This window comes from Mobula hypostoma, chromosome 2 (genome assembly GCF_963921235.1).
Source record: "Mobula hypostoma chromosome 2, sMobHyp1.1, whole genome shotgun sequence".
Taxonomy (NCBI): domain Eukaryota; kingdom Metazoa; phylum Chordata; class Chondrichthyes; order Myliobatiformes; family Myliobatidae; genus Mobula; species Mobula hypostoma.
In genome coordinates, this window is record NC_086098.1 from 116,960,998 (window position 1) to 116,982,287 (window position 21,290).

The 21,290-nt window shown below is 40.9% G+C and overlaps 2 protein-coding genes across 3 annotated transcripts in view; one reads left to right on the forward strand and one right to left on the reverse strand.

Moving 5' to 3' along the window:
- Nucleotides 1–11,663, forward strand: part of LOC134342406 (WD repeat-containing protein 26) — a 159,314-nt gene extending 147,651 nt beyond the window's left edge. The window contains exons 13-14 of one of the 2 annotated variants that reach the window (XM_063040494.1): nucleotides 511–696; nucleotides 2,304–11,663. In XM_063040494.1, coding sequence (XP_062896564.1) covers nucleotides 511–696; nucleotides 2,304–2,329 — 212 coding nt within the window. In that variant the 3' untranslated portion in view covers nucleotides 2,330–11,663. Of the gene's footprint in view, nucleotides 1–510; nucleotides 697–2,303 lie in introns of those variants that run through there. The other variant, XM_063040495.1, reaches the window with a different exon arrangement.
- Nucleotides 11,664–12,557: 894 nt separating this feature from the next.
- Nucleotides 12,558–19,058, reverse strand: cnih4 (cornichon family AMPA receptor auxiliary protein 4). Its single transcript, XM_063040498.1, has 5 exons — nucleotides 18,939–19,058; nucleotides 18,180–18,248; nucleotides 13,638–13,750; nucleotides 13,258–13,398; nucleotides 12,558–12,766 (listed from the first exon to the last, which is right to left on the reverse strand). The coding sequence occupies exons 1-5, from the start codon at nucleotides 19,005–19,007 to the stop codon at nucleotides 12,739–12,741; spliced, it is 420 nt and encodes a 139-aa protein (XP_062896568.1). The 5' UTR covers nucleotides 19,008–19,058; the 3' UTR covers nucleotides 12,558–12,738.
- Nucleotides 19,059–21,290: the final 2,232 nt, after the last annotated feature.

Here is a 21,290-nt window from a genome sequence, read left to right on the forward strand (position 1 = left end):
AATTAATCCATGAAATTAGTTGATAGAATAGCATCAGATTTATCCCTATATGGGAGCTGGGCGATGATGCAGCTTAGATTTTGATCTGTAATTCAAATTGACAAGTTCATGAATGGGCTGAAGTAGGGAGTTGTAACTGCATCATTGAATGAGGCAAGATCTCCTTGCTTACATTTTGTCTCTGAATCGCTTTTTCTGGTAAACAAAAGGAAGCCTAATTTTCATTAATGGGGAAAACCTACTGGGTAGGTTGCATTGGTTTGCAAGTATCAGGCTATTTAAAATCCTACTTGTTCTTTCAAAGGTCATATGCTTAGATTGGGGAGTGAGAAAGAACCTAGAGCAGACTTAATTAGGAGCAGATTGTGAAGTGTTGACTTGCAAATGTAATAATTTTAAAAGTTGAATGATTTTTCTATCTTGTATCCCATTTGGGAACTATAGGTTGCATAATGTAAGAGGGTAAATCAGGGTACTAACATTAGTATTTGAATGAAATGTCTCTTACAGATCACAAAGTTTACATTTGGCACAAAAGAAGTGAACTACCTATAGCAGAGCTGACAGGACACACTCGTACTGTAAACTGTGTGAGCTGGAACCCACAAGTCCCATCCATGATGGCTAGCGCTTCAGATGATGGTACAGTGAGGATATGGGGACCAGCACCTTTCTTGGGCAACCAAGAGTCTGAAGGTGACAAAATTCATTATTTATTGTTTTTGGTAATCTGTTACATAACCAGATAGGCAATTAAGGTGTGCAAGACTACAGGATATATTGCTGAAAAAGATATTTACTATATAAAGAATAGGAAAGCAAAGTATCTTTTGAAAGTCAGGGGTTTGGTACTGCTTATATAGGAAGTTTATAAAGTTAATAAGCTTTGGGAACCAAATTTAAAAACCCATATTTGTAGTTTCTTAAAGATGAAATAGAAACAACATTCGGGAAACAAGTAGCAGAATAGAGTTGATGTTTCATGTCATTTATCTTAATCACTACCACTTAACATCGTCTTTTCTCTCTCACATGTGCCTGACCTACTAAATGATGTCAGCATGTTCTATGTTTGTTACAATTTTCCAGCATTTCCAGATTTTTGTTTGACTTCCATGAAAATAACAATTTTAATTGACCATCTGTGTAAAAGAGTCACTTGTAGATATATCCAGGGTGTGCTTGTATAGCACTTAAAGTATTATACACCATTTTGATCATCTTGCCTAAAGAGAGCTGTACATAGTATAAAGTGGGTACAATAAAGAATATACAGAGTATGAGTCCGGTGAAAGTTCATTAGATTGATTCCTGAAAGAAAAGGGCTGCCTGAGAATAGAGTTCATATAGAAGGGGCCTATATCTTCTGGAGTTCTGAAGAATCAGTTGTAATAGTGAATCTTAGTGGTTGCTTCTGCCACCAGTGAATCTGAAACTTTCCCTAATCACAGGGAATAGAGGATAAACTTCAAAATTTTCTGCCCCATTTAGTAACAAATTCAGCTAGAAGAGTTTGATAGCTTTTGTTTTCAATGATTTATTTTTTGCTGAAAATTTCAGTCATCAGTATAGTTGGGTATGTAAAGTAGCTGGAAATTGGCGCATTAGGACTATCAACTGTCTGAAACATTTAATTAGGTAACTGCTCTGGGAAAAACTACCAAGAAAAGATTAGGCAGAATTTTGGGACCTGGAGTTTAACCAATGTTTTGAATACTATGATCACATTATATTAATCGACTTTGGTGCATCTTTTCCACATCTAAGCTGGTATACAAATAGATTTAATTTTTGTGTCAAAAATACAAATACCTGTTGCACACTTACATAATTAGACTGTTTTCTCTTCATATTTCATTATATAAATGTCAAGGAGGACATGGATTGAGTACTACTTTGGTATTATTACATTAATAAATTTAGTGTAATTACTCGAGTCAAAGGACAGCAGCAGCACGGATGAATTAGGATTAGATGACTGCCTCTCATTCTGATTTATCTATAATTTCAAATCATATTAATGTATCCCTTTTGGCTTTGCAGTTTTGTTACGTATTGCTATTAGAAACTGAACCCAGAGTACTAGATATGGCTGCAATATTTTAAAGCAAGTGTAAGTTTAGATGTCTTGATGTGCGTGTTGTTATGACCACCCATTTGCTATCTGGAACTAATCCCATTGTCCAGGCAAACAATCTAAATTACTGAGTTTTCTGCAGTTAATTTTAATAGATTTACAAGACATCAATCATTTTATTTTAGACTATTGGCACGTTGTAAATTTTGTACTTCTCTCTCCACAGAAGCTTGTAGTAGCATGGATAGTTGACGGTGACTGTGCAAAGGACAACTTTTGAACTGAAATTAAGTCACGGAACAAAACGGCTTGGGGTTTTGGCACAACCAACTGGACAAATGTGCTTATGATGAAACTCATTTCAGGTCCTCTAACCGGTGCCAGCATCTTACCACTTTGCTTCATAGTTACAAATCCTGGAGAAGCAATCTTGTTGACCCCAGTGGGATGCCAATTTGAATTTTGCCCATTGGTTGTGAGGAATTGTGTTACATTGCAACTCCATTGAACTCTGATTCCTTCCTGCCTCTTTTTTTAAGTTCTGGCAATCTACCTTGTTCTACACCATGGAATTTTAAATCTTCGTTTGGGGTCTAACACATAGAAGGCTTGCTAGGGTGAGAAATGCTAGTCTGAGACAAACATGCAGTAAAATAGATTAATTTTTTCCTTATTTTCAATCTGTTAGCTTGAATAGTGGAACTAACTACAGCTCTGTCTGTGGACCACACCTTGGGTCATATTGCCCTGGACTCTTTTTTTTTTATTCCCCATTGTGGTATTTTGGGGAGAGAAGGAGCTAGATATTCATGTACAAAATGTCAGGGTTTTTTTAAAAATTCGAATTGTTGGTTAAATCATTTAAATCTTGTTTTCTGCACTCATTCCCCCATCATGGTCTTCCATTTGTTTTATGATAAATTCATATTTGGTGTTTTCAATATGATCGCAGCAGTGTTTTTTTTATCCACTGATGGGGTTGTTACATTCTCTTATTTAGGGATGTCATATCCAAATTGATAGAGTGAAGTGTATGTTGTACTGCTTCCTATATGGTGGTACATGTCCTTTCATTCAGATCTGTAACTTGACCTGTTTTTTTTTGTAGAAAGAATCGGTACCAAGTGATGTGGCATGACCATTGTACAAACTAGATAGTCACAGTTCCTGTTTGGCTAGTCTTTGATCTCAGTGTGGGGTTGGCGCTATGATTTCTCCTATGTGAAGTGACATGAGATAGGAAAAACAATGTATGTAAAGTGTGCAGCACTTTTTGAGCATTTACAGATGCTGGTAACATAATGACATTGGCTTAATAGTGAGACCCTCTCCACCTTGCCTTTCTATTGGAGACTGCTACTAAGTTTGGGTAGGCTCAGAGCAAGGGAATTGGGAGAGAATATAAATGTTTAATGAGGAGTAATTGTCCCACATCTTGATTTGTGCAATATATACAGATTTCTTTGCTGTTTTTTTCTTTTATGTGTCTTATTTTTAAAGTTCCAACTATTTACAAATAATCTTCACTGCTTATATTACCCGATCCTTTATTTTCCTTGTTGCTTAATGTCCCTTAATGTATAACATTGCCAGTTCCTTAATCACCGGATATAGTTCTGCTGCTGGTATGGGAGGTGCACAGATGTTACCTCTACTGATGTTGAGGTAGAATTTGCTCTTCATCTTATTGACATTTACTTACTGTGAAAGTGAATGGCAGTAAGATAGGAGCAGAGGTCTCAAGTGAAGCTTGAGCAAAGTGGTTTATTGGCTTTATATCATGCTTTAACTGAAAACTGACCTGTATGGGTTGGTGAGGAGGTGAGAGGACCCACATTACAATCCAATCAATTGATCAAACCACTGATTGATTTATCACAAATTTGTACTTTGCCAATTCATTGTACATTTTTTAGAGCCCACAACCTATTTTTTAATGTAAAACTGCTCTTAGAATTGAAATTAAATTCTCTAAATTTGGGTTTATGTTACTTGGAAGTATACGTTTTCCACTGGAAAAGAAGAGGAAATTATTATTTTGCTGAGATTGGATGTGAACTGGGTTTAGATAAGAAATATATTGGTGTATTTAGTTGAATAAACCCACTGTTGGGAGGAAAGAGGTTAGAGAGTGAGAGAGTATTGTATCAGGTGATGTAGAGTAAATGATGGCCAATGAATACAATCTAAATTTGACTAAAAGAAAATGAGCTTTACTTCAGGACTGCTTTCAACTTTCAACTTCATTTTACTTTGGGATGTGGGAATTCTGTCAAGATGAAGATTCAAGTTTAATTATCAAATGTACACGGAAGCATATAGTGAAATGTGTCTTTTTTTTTAACAACGAACATACCTGAGGTTGTACTGGGGGCAGCTGCAAGTGTTGCCACACAATTGGCCATTCATAATTACCCTTGAAAAAGTCACAATCTTGAATTCGCCGTAGAGTAGCACAACATGGAAACTAGCCTTTTGCCCCATCTGGTTTATTCTGACCACAGAATTATTTTTGATAGTCCCAGTTGCCTTGGTTCCATCCATAACCCTCCAAGATTCTCCCCTCTGTATACTTACCCAAATACCTTTTTAATGTTGAAATTGTACCTGCCTCAACCACTTCCTCTGGCAGCTCATTCCAGGTGCTCACTACCCTCGGGATAAAGAATTTACCTCTCAGGCCTTATTTTAAATTTCTCCCCTCATAACTGTGCCCTCTAGATTTGGACCCCCAACCCTGGGGAAAAGTCTATGACTGTCCACCTTTATCCATGCTCCTCATAATTTTAAAGATTTCGATGAGATCACTCCACATTCTCTGGCAATAAAAATTCAGTGTGGTCAACCTTAAGCCCTCTAGTCCAGGCAGTAATGTTGTGAACCTTCTGCACTCTCTCTTATCTTGACAATATCTTTCCCCTAACTGACGCCACTTCCCATGCACAAAAGCATACTGATTTATTCCTGTTAAGGGGCCTTCTGGGGATAATGATGGTAGATCTTCTCCCTCAGAGTTCCCTTCAGTAACTTTCCTACAGCTGAATTCAGGCTCTTAAACAAGTATCTCTACAAGAGTTTCTGATTCCCCTCTCTCCCGCCCCCCCCCCCCCCCGGCCCTCATAAGATCTGGAGGTGACTTGTACAGGTCCTGCGGATTTACCCACATTAATAAGCTTCCAAGGCTAAAAATGCCTCCTCCTTCATAATAAACATATGATCCAAGACGTTACTATTATTACTCTTATTTGGCAACCATTATATTTACCTCAGTAAAAATCCCAGCCATCTCCTGTAACAATGAAGGGGTGCAGTATATTTCCAAATCAGTATGTGTGCAATTTTGGAAGGAAACTGAAGGTGGTTCTCTAATTCCAGTTCAGAATTTAATTTCCCCAAAGGTCAATCATTAGTCAGTATATTTGCACTATTTACTCTCAGGAAACTCTTAAAGTATGACTCATTCTTTTGCTTGCTATTGCAACCCTAGATCTAATGGCCCGGGGCTGGGAAACATGGATTCCAATGGAATGTATCAGCTGTTTCCCATCTTTATGAACTATACAATGTGGGTTGACAAAACCCTATTCAGTTTTTTTTTGTTTCAAACATTGCAACATGCCCCACAGACTATATTTGAATGGAATGATAAATAGTAACTTTAAGATATTCAAAGTTTTGCAAGTAGCCCTTAATGAATTAGTTGATTGGGCTGACTTCTTCAGGCACAGTTGATGGATTTTTACCAAAGCAGCACTGAATAATTATATGTATGTTGTACCCACATGATGAGGTTACAATGGCTTAACATTGAGGAGAAGGATAGAACTGAAAATTATGTTCAAATTACTCACTGCCCTGCCAGTACCTTTTTATTATATAAGGTTTTGTGTTTCAAATGGGCTGTACCCCATTATTGTGATTATCCATAGATCTGTTCCTGAGGCAGACAAGGCTTAGTGCCAAAATGTGATTAGTCAACCTCCTGAGTCTATTAGAGTTGATAACTTAGTATTTTTAAAAAATGGCATCACCTAGATCAGTAATTATTGGGGAGTACTTTAATGTGCTTGTACAATGTTTTCTTCCCCATTAAACACACTTTCTTCTATGACCAATATTACTGTTTGAGTTTATATAGTGTAGACCATAGAAGATGGAAATTTCACGAAAATAAGTTAGAAGATTGCTCCACTTTCTCAAGTCTAATCAGGATTGGTTAATTTCTAGCTTCTACTTAAATACATTCAATTAAATAGATGTTCCAAAATCCCTTAACTAATATCCCAAATTAAGTGAAAAATCAGAGGGTTTGGAAAGGGTGGGAGTGAAGGAGGGGAACTGACTTGAACATTTCTTTTCCTTTAATAAGCTAGCACCAGTTAGTAAATTAGTGCACTGGTAAAGGCTGCAGCTCATCTCTTTTGCAGTATTCACTTGCCTTGTTCTAAACAGGCTTATTCTATTCAAATCAGAATTTCTGGTTGAATTCTAATAGCAAGAGTAAGTATGTAAGCAGATCCCACCAACATAAATCATGTGAGTTGTACTACTTACAAACTTTGTTTGCTCACTATGGCTTGAGATTTTGGACAATGCAGCAACAAGGAATCCAATCTTGCTACTTGCAGAGGCTAAATTAGCATACTGACCTGATTTTACTAATTTAGGAAGTCATCATAGCTTCTAAATTTTCCTGAGTTAAAACCAACTGATCAAGTGTGCAGCCCAAGGCTGGTTGTTTAACTGGGAGACATAAGAAATAGATGCTAGAATCTGGAGCTAAAAATAAATACTGGAGGGATTCAGCAAACCAAGCGTACATAATCTGTGGAAGGAAAGGGATGGTCAGGACTGATGCAGGGTCTCAGCTACTTCTCTGCTCCACATATGTTGCTTGGTTCTCTGAGCTCACATGAGCTAACTTCCATTGAGGAAGTTAGATACTTCCTCCATGCAGTTTAATTTTACTGATTATCTGAGGTCACATAAGCACATTTTCCCCCAAATTATTTCTTTGAACAGAAATCTAGGCAAGCAAGTTAGATACTTAAGTTACATCATTTTCCAGGGTTACATTGATATCCCATACTGATTTTACCAGGCCCATCTATTGGAACAGTACAATATTGGTATTATTTGATTGGATGATAATTGGGTGCAGAGTTTAATTGTTTTGACCCGTGAATCTAGAGCCCTTTAGAGATGTACCACCCAGCTGTACAAAAGATTGACAGCATTTTGAAAATGCCTGGTTCCATCTTTCTCCAGTGATCTAGTTTAAATCCCTGAATAGGATCTGTGCTACTAATTAGGCAATACTGCAGGTAACTTGTTGTAGTATTTTGGAGGAGCCTGTCAATGATTTTGCACAGTTGTAGGGAGCTGATTCTATTAACCCTTTTGTGTTTACTTCTATATTTTTGTTCAAGATCAGTGCTGAATAAAGGATTCTAGACAGATACCTGATCTAAGTTCTTCTGAAAGCCATAAATTGCTTTGTAACAATTCTATTACTTATCTTCAAAACTTGCTTCTATTTGAGGCAATGTTCTCATCACAGACCAAGCAAAGGTTAAAAGTGGAATTAAGGTAGAGGTTGGACTCTTGGGTAGAGTTGCCTTCCATTATTGCTGAAGAGCTAGTTTGTCAGGAAGAAAACCACTAAGCAACAAATGCCATTGTAACTTCCAGGAGAGCTCAATTTCTTCTGAGATTTAGGATCCTGTGCTTCCAAATATTCATTCTTCTTCCTTGACCAAATTGGTTAGAAGTATTATTGTTGCCCATACTGAATGATGGAAATCCAGTCTGATGTTTGCAGTTACATTGCAGAGTATTCTACTCTTAGATGGGTAACATTAATAATTTCATAAAGGCAAGGGTGGATCAAAGTTTCACTACTGTTTGTCATTGATGTAAAGAAACATGGTTCCTCAAGGTTTCTAATCTATGCAGCTGTTACAGATCTGTAGATATTAATATTCTACATATTAAAATTGTGTTATTCAGCAGTTTCTCAGCATTTATAATCTTGTATGTTATAATGAAAACTTCCTGTCTCCAAATGGTACAATGGTGAACACATTAATTTTACCTGTTGAATCTTATGCTCCACTTCAGTTACGAAGCATTGTCACATAGGTTCCATTCAGTAGCTCCTGCTTTTTTCAGCACCTTTACATCCCAGTGTTTTGGACTTGCCTCCTACTAAATTGGCTTCATTGTTTTTTCTTGCTACCTGCTTTGTAAGATTACACTTAGCGGAATAATTCACTTGCAGCAGATCAGCATTGTCTCACAACTTTAATGTCATTTCTATTTTCAGTTCATCGTTTCTTGAGTTACATCACTGAAAGTGGTGTCTGAATTTTCATTCAACTGGGCTGCTTTCAGTGTTAAACTATAGAGTTAGTGAGGATGAGTTTTATTTCTTTAAGAATCCTATTATGCAGTTATGTTGGTCTAGAGGTTATTTATACACAGTCTACTTTTTGTGCAAAAGAAAGTTAGATTCAGTCTAATTTCATAATTTCACATGGAATATCGTATCATTTCTTGAATGCAGTTTTTGCATCTTTATCTGGAAGTAAATTACTGGTGTCTGTCTCTGAATCCTGTTCTGATGCTTTATTCTGAACTCTCATCTTTGAATTTGGAGGCTCTTGACAGAGCCTTCACACAGTCTCTGTAGCTGATAGTTGATGGAAGAATTAGGACTATGAGCTAATATTGAATATTTAACTGTAGTGTGCTTTACATAATCAAATGGCTGCCCCCATACACTTGAAGATGAGGCAATTATTTGAAATGGCTGCCTGCAGAAGAGATGCCACAGACAGCTACTGAAGAGCCAATATGAAGTTAGCTACAATCAAGGATTAACCTGCACTCGTTCTGTTCTCTAAAAGATGTTATCCATTCTCTTAAGGTTGGATGATGGAGCTGTTATTCCAAGCACCTTTTATTAATGCAAGTAAAGACTTCAATTTGCATGGCACCCCATATTGCACAGGCAATGTCCATTGCAAAGTACAGGGATGTCATTTTGCTGCTGACTTTTAATCACGCCACATAATTAGCAATGAAGTGAATGGCCTGTACTCTTTTAACCTTGCACTTGATTCAAGAAGATAGAGTTTGCTGTGGCTCTATTATTTTGAGTGCAGGGCCAAATAGAAGTAAACATGGTGCTGGTGTTACTCTATGATGTCTAAATGTAGTACTGATTCAAGCAGTAGAAAGGTTCAAAAGTTCCAAGTGTGACTTGGCAGCAGGAATCCAAAGTTGGGAGTTTGCTTAACTCTTCAGAGCCAGCAAAATCGACACTACTACACCAGTGTTGCAAGGTCCAGCATGCCATCTTTCAAATTGGATGTTGGATTGAGGCCTGTCAACTTTCTCAGGCAGACATTAAAGATCCAGTGCATTATTTTAAAGAATAGCAGTAACCCTCAATAAACTGAAATACATCATGCCTTTATTTGTTGGTACTTGATGTATGGCAGCTGTTCGACCTGTAATACTGAATACGCCTCAAAAGTGCTTCATTAGATGCTCCAAAGCACCTTAAATCATGTAAGTTATTATCCTTGCCTCCTGTGGTTGGAAGGGAAAATAAGGTGTAAATTGCTTGTCAGTAATAGGGAGGAGCGGCCAATGACCATTTAAATGAAAGAGGGCATCTGTATTGGGGTTGGGTAGAGAGATTATCTGCTTCTAGATATGACTGGAATGGCCATCAAAGGGTATGTTTAAATAAATCTACGACCATCAAAAGTGTTTGATATTTCATTTTAATTGAGTTTGCTAGTGCCTGTCAACTCTGTGAATTAACAGTAAGAAACAAAATTAGCATATTCTACTGGGTAATAAGTGACAGACTTAAATCAAGTGAAAATTGATTGAAATAGGTCTCTCCCTTCTAGAATGCTTTTTGGACATTTCGAATCCTGCAAAGTACTGTATTTCATTTGCAGCCTTAAGATGACTGATACTTAGTAACTGTATTTGTAGAACAGTCCTTGATACCAGTTCCAGTGATCAGGAGGAAATATAGAATCCAAGGTATGCCATCACATTGAATTGATCCATTAATTACCCTCACTCATCACATGTCACTGATCTTTCCCTTTGGAGTTCTAGAATTTTCCTTTTATCTGTCTTCATTCTAATTAGGGCTCATCATCATATCCAAATTAGAAAATGTAGAAATTAGATCATTCAACCTGTTGAGCCTGGTCCACCATTCAAGATAGTCATGACTGATCCTCCAGACTCGCAATCCTGTTCCTGCTTTCACCCCACATCATGTGATCGAATGGTTTGGCTTCAAAAACTTCCCTTGCAAATCTATTTTAATCTGTGTACCTCAATTTCCAGTTCTCCATTGACAAAGACTAACTTGATACATTATCTCTGTATCAAATCCATCTTAAGTAACATACGGGATACTTTAGAGCAGGGATTTCCAACCTGGGGTCCATAGACCTCTTGCTTAATGGTGGGGGTCCATGGCATAAAAAGAAATTGGGAACCCCTGCTTTAGAGAATTGATATGGTCAGGATACCTCCACAATTGACTTTTTGTCTCCCCCTTGAAGAGTCCAAGCCCTGCTGTTGAAACCAGTGTCTGGTAGGAAGCCCATTTGTTGAGTTGTTCTGACTCTGGAGCGGGTTAATGTAAAGTATTTGGTGTTCATATTGATTGTTGCAATGGCCCAATACTAAACAGCAAAAAAACTGTACTATTTGTGCTTCTAGTCAGGTTCACTCGCCTTCCCTTTGCTTCTGGTATCTTTGTAATGAAATTTGCTGTGGAACAGGAGCTGACAATGGTTTTTGTGTGAAGCATGGCATTCAAAAGCTCAAGTCAAGCCGCCTGCTGCAGGATATCCCTGATCTTTTCCCAGGGCAAATGATTATCACTCCTTCAACATACCTTTAAAGAATCAATGTTCTACTGTATTGCTGCTTTCTTTGTGCAAAATGACTACCATCTCTTCAACACCACAATATTGTCGATTTCAAAAATTATTAATTTGCCCTTAAAGCACCTGAAATAAACTCTGGCTGTTAAAGTTGCGATAGAAGTGCAAGTCTTTTAATTGGGAGAGAGCATCTTGAATTGTGACGGTGGCCTAAATACTGTTGTCTATCCTGAGTAGTGAGAATTTCACAAGGTGCATGTTGCACCAACATTAACACAAGTAGGATTTGGTAACTTCCTTTGCCAAACCTAGTGACAGCATTGAATTAAATATATTCTTTCTGCATTATGTTACTCCATAACCATTTAATATTCAGCCTGGTTTAATTTGCCTATTTATTTTATCATTTTAGATTATAAATCATTATTATTTTATAAATATTGAGCGTTTTAAGCATATCTTAAAGGCCATTGACAAGATGTTCACTGACTCCAATATTTTTTGTGTTCCTATTGTATTAGGTTTGTGAAAATCCACTTTGTCACATCACTGTGTAAGGTGTGGCTATTCAAATCAAAAGGAAGAGAATAAAAGGATGATTTGTATCGTTTCTTAAATCTCAATAAAAATCAATAACTGCATATCCTTGAATGTTCAGTTTTTATTCATAGTTGGAAAAAGCATTTTGATTTATATGTTGATTCTCTCGAATCAGTAACTAAGAGCAAGGCACAAGTTGCAGGTAGTCTCCAGCATCCTGTCTGAATTAATTTGGCAATTCCAAAGGGAGATGAGATAGGACATTGTATGGGACTAATAGAGGATCAATGAGAGCACTGAGTATTCCAAATTAGAGATCTGAACATCTCAGTCAGAACAATCCTACGCTATTCGTACCTGTGAGGCAGTACGGTGTTCCACCTATTAGCTCTCAACTTCTTACCATCCCCACTCCCACCTTCTCACTTGGATTGACCTATCAACTACCAACTCTTGCTGTTCCTTTCCCCACCTTTTTATACTGGCTCTCTTCTATCTCTTTTCAGACCTGATGAAGGATCTCAACATGAAACGTCAGTGAGCCATTTCCCTTCCACTGATGCTGCTGAGTACCTTCAGCTGCTTTGTGTGTTGCTTCAGAAAGAATTTTAATGGGATTGTCATTTGAAGGAAGATCAAGTAGACTGAAAGAACAAGATATCTTCCTGAAAATATAGATTGAGGGAGTTTGGACCTACAGGAAAACTTAGATCAGGACTCATTGTACTACAATAACATGTCAGTTTTTAATGCCAAGTTAAGAGGTGCTATTTCTCTCAAAAGGAATCCTCTACTCCCAGAAAACCATTGCATCGCGTAGATAAAATGAAGGGTAACTGAGTAGGGAAATGGAACTGAGGCGTAACAGTCTCTTTGGACATGACCTTACTGAGTGATCTAGGTAGGGGCCAGAAGGAACTTGATCTCAGCTGTCCCTTCCTACCAAAGTAGTACCAACGCTGGCTGCAGTCAGCACCACAGTTGGTACTGAGGGTCACCACAAACTGCAGACTCCACGAACAGTCAAAGTCATACATTTAAATTGTAACTTTATTGTTTAAAAAAAGATAATCTCAACACACATTTTAGTCAGGTCCAAAATATAAACTGTATATGACGTAACCTCCAACTTCCAGTCAAAGTCCCGGATCTGAACTTGAAACTTGTGACTATCCACACCTTCTGTCAAGGCACTCAATCATTGATCAATGCCAGGATCATACTGTTGATGGAAGAGAAGGATTTGGTGTGGGATAGAGTCACTCAAGACATAATTACCATACTTTCCTTAGCCAAAACTCCCTCTTATTTTAAGTGATACTATGCCCCATTAATCCCTTTCTGTATGTAGGATCCTTGGTTCTTGGACCCTTTTCTGTCCCCCATCATCACTCGTACATCCTTAATTACCCTCATGACTACTGTAATGCCCAAACCTGCTGTAAATCCCAAAAATCTCCTTCCATCTGGCCTCTACCCCTCCAACTCGCTCACCACCTCCCTTCTCACCCAATATAAGCCAACTCCAGTTCAGAGCCAATAAAAATCCTTCCCCTCCCCAGGCCTGAATAATTTATCTTTACCCCACCCCACGCCTAGCAGAGCTCCTTCCCTCACTCCTCCCTAGAACTCATGACAGAATCTTGCTGCATTCCTCACTTGCGGGTTTCATGATGCCCCCTTCCCCCAACCGGAAAGCTGTGCTCTGCTCACCTGTACAAGTAAATGAAAAAACAGAGCAGGTGGAATCCAAGTTTGATCATGGCTTCCTTCATGTGGGTCTTGAGTAGGCCTCGATTGTGTATCTCAGTTGGGTCAAAGACCCCCACATTTCCAGAGGGGACAGAGAAGTACCTGTGGGAGAGTCAGAACAAATCAGCCTCAGAAGACTGCACTCATCATGCCTAAGCTCAATCCAACAAAGACCCATGATCAGTGCTCCTTCCACGGTGCTCTGACCCATGAGCTTAGACATGGGTTCACATCTGTCCTAAGCCACAACCTCTGCACCAGTTGTGCGAGGAAGCCCACCTGCTCAACCCCTTCCCCCCAACCTTGCTATTAGATCCATCCACTCCACGATGCCAACTGACCTGTAGAAGTTCCAGGCAGCGATGGGTAAGTTGAGCAGCAGGATAAACCAGTGCATCGAGGTCAGCATCAACGTTGTGACAGCACTGTGGCCAATCAGTTCCGGTAACACCCACTGTGGAGAGAAGGGTCACGACCATGGTCAGGACTGCTCTGACACCCCTGCCCTGCCCAGCCCAGCCCCAACCACAGCAGGCTGCTGGGAGGCAGTTAGCAACCTCATCAGTGGGTGTGCAGTCTTGCTAAGCAATGGGGGAAGATTCCAATACCCACACCCTGCCCCCTCCTCTAGCCTCCTAACCTGTCCTTCCCCAGTGGGCTTGTACAACCAGTGAGAGGGAGCAATAGTTGATATAGGTCTGCAGATACCATGTGCCGGTGGTGAAGAAGGCTTATTGCATGCTGGCCTTCATCAATCAGGGCACTGAGTAAAGAAGTTAGGGAGGCTATGTTGTAGTTGTACAAGTCTTTGGTGAGGCCGGATTTAGAGTACTGTGTTTGATTTAGGTCAGCCTGCTTATAATGTATCATTTCTTAACGCATGCATTTCTAAATGACAATAAAAGAGGATGTGTCCTCATAATCATAATATAGTTGTGGGGAGAGGCTGAGACCTTTTTCATTGAAGCTTAGTATAGGAGAATGAGGGGTGATCTTGTAGCGGTGAATAAAATTAGGAGGGATACAGACAGGGGAATGCACCCAGTCTTTTACCACAGGTACAGGGAATCAAGAACTTGAGGGCATAGGGTGAGCGGGGAGAGATTTAATAGAAACTTGGAGTAAGAGTTTCACCCAGAGACAAGTCAGTATCTGCAATGAGCTGCCAAAGAGTTGTTGAGGCAAATACATTTATCAATATTTAAAAGGTACTTGGATTGGAAAGGTTTAGAGAAACATGGCCAAATAAGACTTGCTTAGATGGGAATCTAAATCAGTGTGGGCCAATTGGGTCAAAAGGCCCATTTCCATGGTGTATGATTCTAACCCACCCCAAATGACCAGGGGATTAAATTCACGGTAATCATCTGTGCAACCAGAGGTCCCCCCACTTCACCATCCTCACAACCAGTCATTACTAAGTGCTTGTGTGTGGGTGGGGTGGGGGGGAAGAGAAGGCCAAGGTGGATTTGTTGCTGATTACACTCAGTGGCCACTTTATTAGGTTCATTAATGCAAATAGCTCATCAGCCAATCATGTGGCAGCAACTCAATGCATAAAAGCACACAGGCATGGTCAAAAGATGCAGTTGCTGGTGAGTTGACCATAGAGTTACACCGTCGAGTCTATTGGTTGGGAAATGAGAGGTGAATTGAGCGAATAGAGCTGAGTTATGGAGCACCGAGCCTGCACGTTGCGGGCAGCAAGGAACGGAGGGTGACAATGTCGCTTGTTTTCATCAACGATTCGAGCCAGCCCAGAGTGCCGATTGTGGGCAGAACTGCTGAAGAAGAGATGAGTAGGGAGGCCACAACTGCTGAGTTGATAAAGAGAATATCCCGCAGGATTAACTGCTGGTCGACGGATAGTGGAAGTGAGTTCGAGATGGACGTTGGGGAGAAAGAGGAATGAAGTGGAAAGAGTAAGAAAAGAAAACAGAGGTATGAGATGTCAAACTCTGAGGAGTTAGGGGACAAACAAAATAGGATAGCGAAACAACGGAAAGAAGTTGAGATTAAAGCAATTATAAAACTGAGCGAAGATGGAACATCTTTTGGTGAATGGAACTCAATTCATTTGACGAGGATAATCAACAAACTTACAGGTGAAGTCAAAAGTGCAAAGATTTTATGAAATAGATCGCTATTAGTGATTTGTCGGGATAGTGTTCAACAAGGCAAACTGATAAGATTAAACAAAATATATGGCAAAAAAGTACAATGCTCCATTCCCAACAATAGAAAGTGGACTAGAGGAGTTATTTCGGGTATACCGACAAAAGTTACAATGGATGAGATTAAACAGAACATAAAAGGAGCAAAAATTATTAAGGCCAAACGTTTGAAAGCTACAAAAAACGAGAAAAAGTGTGATAGTTTATCGGTTATGATCAACTTTGATGAAGAGAGATTGCTGACTAAAGTTTATTTAGGGTATGTTATGAGGTCAGAATATATATATATATACCACCGCCTTTACAATGCTTTAAATGTCAGAAATTCGGGCACATTGCGGCGGTCTGCAGAGGGAAACAAAGATGTGGGAGATGCGCTGGAGAACATGAATACGGGAAATGTGAGGCGGGAGCTAGGCTGAAATGCTGCAATTTCAGCGAGGAACAGCGCAGCTTATCAAGGGTGCATTATTAGAAAGAAGCTGAGATACAATATGTAAAAGTAACTCAAGGGATCAGTTACGTAGAGGCAGTGAAAGCATTTGCTGGAAAAGAGAAGACTATCAAGCAAACAAATACAGGGAATAATAAACTGGTGAATTGTGAGGGCTGTAATATGATAAATAAGGATACACTACTTATGAGTAAGAAGGATTTCGTACTGTTTATGGTAGATGCAATTAACTGTTTAGCGCAAACAGACAAAAGAACCGAAAAAAATTAAAATTATAATCAAGTCTGCAGAAAAATATCTTGGTATTACAGGGCTTAGGTGGGAAGCAGTCAAAGATGCACTGAATGGAGGATCAAACAGTTCACAGGCAGGAGAGGCAGGAAATTAATGGCTGTGTACACACACCCACACACACCAGAATTTAAGGGGAAAACCTCAGATTTTATGTTTACAAGAAACATGGTTGAAACCCAGGGTAGATGTGCAGAACTCCATCAACAAATAGAAGTACTCAATAAGAACAACTGTAAGTTGGAAAGAGATTGGACGAAACAGTACTGCATTTAAAGGAGACAGTTTCTGAAAAAGATGCTTGTCAAAATTCAGTGACATGGAAAACAGATTAAAAATGGAGGAACTTATTCCAAAGTTGCAAAAGGAAAAAGGAATTTGTTGCAAAGTGAATTATCTACATTCGGATTATAAAATGGAAACATCAAAACAACTGAGGGAAAACTTCAAGATCTCAATAACAACTACAGGCTTTGATTTAAGAAAAGGAAAACTTGGAAATAACAGATAGACTTGGAAAACAGCAATTTTAAATGTTAATCATGCGATGATGAATATTATCAAACAAGGAGCTTTTAGTTTTACAAATGATTCAAATGAAATTAATGTGATTTGAGGCAATGCAATTATTTGGAAACCATGTTACAGTTTATACATGAGACTAGGTTATATTCGAGAATTTGAGTTCCTTGAAATTCTATACTTAATTATACATCCTGCGGAGGACAGTAATACACCTAGATGCATTTAAACTGCCGGAAATAGAAGAAGAAGAAGAAAAGGTTCAGTTGTTCAGACCAGACATCAAAATGGGGAAGAAATGTGACGTAAGCGACTGACCATGAAATGATTGCCGGTGTCAGACAGGCTGGTTGGAGTATCTTAGAAACTACTTGTCTCCCGGGATTTTCATGCACAACAATCTCTTGAGTTTACAGAGAATGGAGTGAAAAGCGAAAAAACATAGTGAATAGCAGGTCTGTGGGTGAAAATGGCTTGTTAATCAGGTCGGTCAGAGAATAGCCAAGCTGACAGGAAGCAGTAGTAACTCATAACCACATATTACAACAGCGATGTGCAAAAGAGCACCTCTGAACACACAAGACGTCAAACCTTAAAGTGGTTAGGCGATAGCAAAAGTCCACACCAGATTCCATTCCTGTACTGTACCTAATAAAGTGGCCACTGGACATGACGAATTTGGTGAAAGTTACCAACCTGGGTTTTCAGAGGGTTTATGAGTAAGTCCCACATCAAAGACATTTAGCAAACTTCAAGGCATACAATTACCATGGATTAAGAACTAGCTAAAAGACAGAAAGCAGGCAATCGTGCTAAATAGAGACAAGAAAAGGCAGATGCAGGAATCAAAAGCAACAAAGAATCTACTGAAGAAACTCATAAAGTCGAACAGCACCTGTGGGGGGGGGGGGTGTGGAGGTGAGGGATTGTTGATTCGTGGGATCAAAGCCTTGTATCAGGACCAGGGGCAGACAGTAGTAGAGAGGTGAGCCAGGCCAGGAGGGGAAGTGAGGGATGATGAACAGCTGGCTGAAGGAAGCAGATGGAATGGGGTGGGAGTTAGGGAGAGTGAAGGAGGAGACAGCTGCTGGAAGCTAAAGGATGGAATGGGGTGGGAGTTAGGGAGTTAGTGAAATGGGTGATAGGTGGACAGAGCCAGAAGGGAGATGGAAAGTGGTTAATGTGGTGGGGAAGGTTACAAAACTGACAGGAGCACAGGCAGATCTGATGAAGGGTTGTGCGGGTGGAGGGAAATAATCACGAGATCAGAGTTCCCTGATACTGGAAAATTCATTCTTCACATCTAGGCTGCAAACTAGCCAAGCCTAACAATGATCTTCAAAAAGGGAACCACAGGGAAACTAGATGTGGGAGGGTGTCAGATAGGACTAGAGAGGTGGGGACAGAGACTGCACCAACCCCAGTCTCCAGAGATTACTCACCTTGTTTAGTTTAGAGCAACAAGCTCTGGCGTTTATGTAATCACATTCCAGATCTGACAAGGTTATAATCTGAACTCTGCTCAGGAAAACCCAGAGCCCATGTAGCTTCGCTCCCAGCCCTTCTCAGGACCCCTCATCTCTGCTACCATTCATTTCCCCCATGCTCTCATTCCACATAAATTATACTCACTCTTCATTTCCCCCTCTTATACCTCCCTCACCCTCATATTTCCCTTCCTCTATCCCACTCCCTGCTTCACAAACCCTTCCCTCCTCTCTCCACAGAGACCGTTCCCAACCCACAGCCCCTCAACATCCAGCCCCCTCCTATCCTCAGCACCTCCAACACCTACCTCCTCCATAGCCACCCTCGTCCCCACCCAACCACTCAGCTATCCCCCACCTCCCCCAGACACACCTCCCTCCTTGCCCACCTCTCCCCAGCACCTTCTTCCCCTCCACACCCTCCACCCCTCCAACACCCCATTCCTGTCCCTACATTCTCCCCCTCTACATGCCCGTTCTCCTTTCATCTTCCCTCCACAATCCCCTCCATCCTCCCTCAGACCCCTCCACATCACCCTGTATCTCCCTCCAAGCTCCCTCCTCCAGACCCCTTCCACGTCTACCCCTCTACTCCTCTTCCACATCCCGCCTCCCCACTCCCCCTCTCCATCCCTCTCTATATCCCCTTTCATTTCTCCCCTATCCCTTTACACCCTTCCTCACTCGCTTCATTCCTCCGCACCCAGAGGATACAAAATATACCGCCAAGAATATTAGGGCGCAACAATCGACCAGGGATAGAATGAATACAAGCGCCTCCATTTTCACTTCCGCCTGTGCTGCCGGGGGAGGGATTTATAATGGACACTTCCGCCTCGGGAGCCCGGAACCCTACGGCCCCAAGAGTATCTTCCGCCCCGCACACGGTGCATCCTTAATAAGGTTCACCGCCTGTCAGTTAAGTTCCGGTCTACTTTGATGCAAAATAAAGAGCATTGAAAAGGAGGAGAAAATTGAAAACTGAATTCAAAATTATAGGTTATTTTATTCTTTTGAGCTCAATTTTTGGATCCTATGCATTAAATAAATACTGTACTCAACACGGCAACCTGGGACGTCTCTTCTTCCCAATGCTCCAGCTGTCAATCACAGGAATAATTACCAGCTTTGCTAACCATCAACTAAGGCCGAAATCTCCTGGCCCAACAGCATCACAAGCTATAACTACTTCTCTTCAAAATAAAGTAAATAACCATCCAGTTCTTGATCCAAGCAGCACGATCCTGATCATGAATTTAATATCGCAGCACTTTTACCACCTTGAACTAAAATTGACTTTTTTTCCGTTCTCGTCACGTTCTTTCGTGTTAAAAATGTTATAAGTTATGTACGTTATGTTTTTATGAATATTGTACGTCTGATACTTTGTGCTTATTTCTCATTGCACCAATACATTCATGTGTTTGTGCATGTGACAATAAACTCCATGTTGACTTTATGAACTTCTGATTTTAATCATGATAATATTTTAAAGATTCAGATAATAAACCTGATTCTGATTCCAGACTGTGCAAGACAATGAAGGGAGTTATTTCTAGTTGAGTGTGAGATGTGGTGGTGGTGGGGCTGTCTCTGAGCCCTGCAGAATTCTGGGCTGCATCCTCACCTCGCTGGTTACATGGCCATTGGAGACATAAGCTCAGGGCCGGCTGGCAACTAGGACAGAAAAGCAGGGGTAAGGGCCTAATGGCATCCCCATGGTCGGAGGGGCAGTACAGAGGGAGGGTCACACTGTGGGAGGGGCGGTACTGAGGGGGAGGGGCTGTAATTTCATTTCTAAAAGGGTTTATCTAACAAATTTAATATTAAACACAGTGCATATTTTCCTCGCATGAATATAGTGATAAGTCAATTATAAGTCAATAGCATCATAACATTTTAAGTAACGTTTGATATTAAACACAGCACATATTTTCCTCATATGAACATATAAAATCATTGCAACACACCAATATCGCTGAATCAGTGGGAGCCCTGGGCTTGTTTTCCTGCAACAACACGGTCCTATCGAGGGGTGATGGGAGACAGCGATACTCGAAGGGGGTTCCTGATGTCCAGTCTATTCCGCTGTTTAGTTTTCGTTGCATCCATTGCAGAAAACTCCGCTTCGCAGAGATATGTTGGAAATGGAAGCAACGTTTTCAGTGCTTTCGTGGCTATCTCAGGATATTTAGCCTTGACTTTGATCCAGAATGCCAGCAGAGATGTTATGTCACACATAATTTTCAGCCCACCGTCATTTGCAAACTCAAGGAGTTGATCTTCTTCCCGTATCATCACCCAGATGACACTAAGGTAATGACCTCACGTGCGCTCGTTCAACAGTGCGTCACAGGGAATGAGGAAAAGTGCAGCTGACTCATATTGCCAAATCATATTGTTTCCTCATGGCCCGGTGGTTGGGGACCACTCTTAGCATGAAGGGAGACCAATCAGGATGCTCGCTCTCCCTCTCCCTCTCAAAAAAATCTATTTCCAGGATATTGCATATAATTTCCAGGCATCAGGGAGCCACTATTGATATGCAGGAGACTCCCTGAACTTCCAGGACAGGTGGGATGCCTGGTGTCACACTGTGGGAGGGGCGGTACCGAGGGAGGGTCACGCTGTGGGAGGGGCGGTACCGAGGGAGAGTCACTCTGTGGGAGGGGCGGTACCGAGGGAGAGTCACACTGTGGGAGGGGCGGTACCGAGGGAGGGTCACACTGTGGGAGGGGCGGTACCGAGGGAGTGTCACTCTGTGGGAGGGGCGGTACCCAGGGAGGGTCACACTGTGGGAGGGGCGGTACCGAGGGAGGGTCACACTGTGGGAGGGGCGGTACCGAGGGAGTGTCACACTGTGGGAGGGGCGGTACCGAGGGAGGGTCACACTGTGGGAGGGGCGGTACCCAGGGAGGGTCACACTGTGGGAGGGGCGGTACCGAGGGAGTGTCACACTGTGGGAGGGGCGGTACCGAGGGAGGGTCACTCTGTGGGAGGGGCGGTACCGAGGGAGGGTCACACTGTGGGAGGGGCGGTACCGAGGGAGGGTCACTCTGTGGGAGG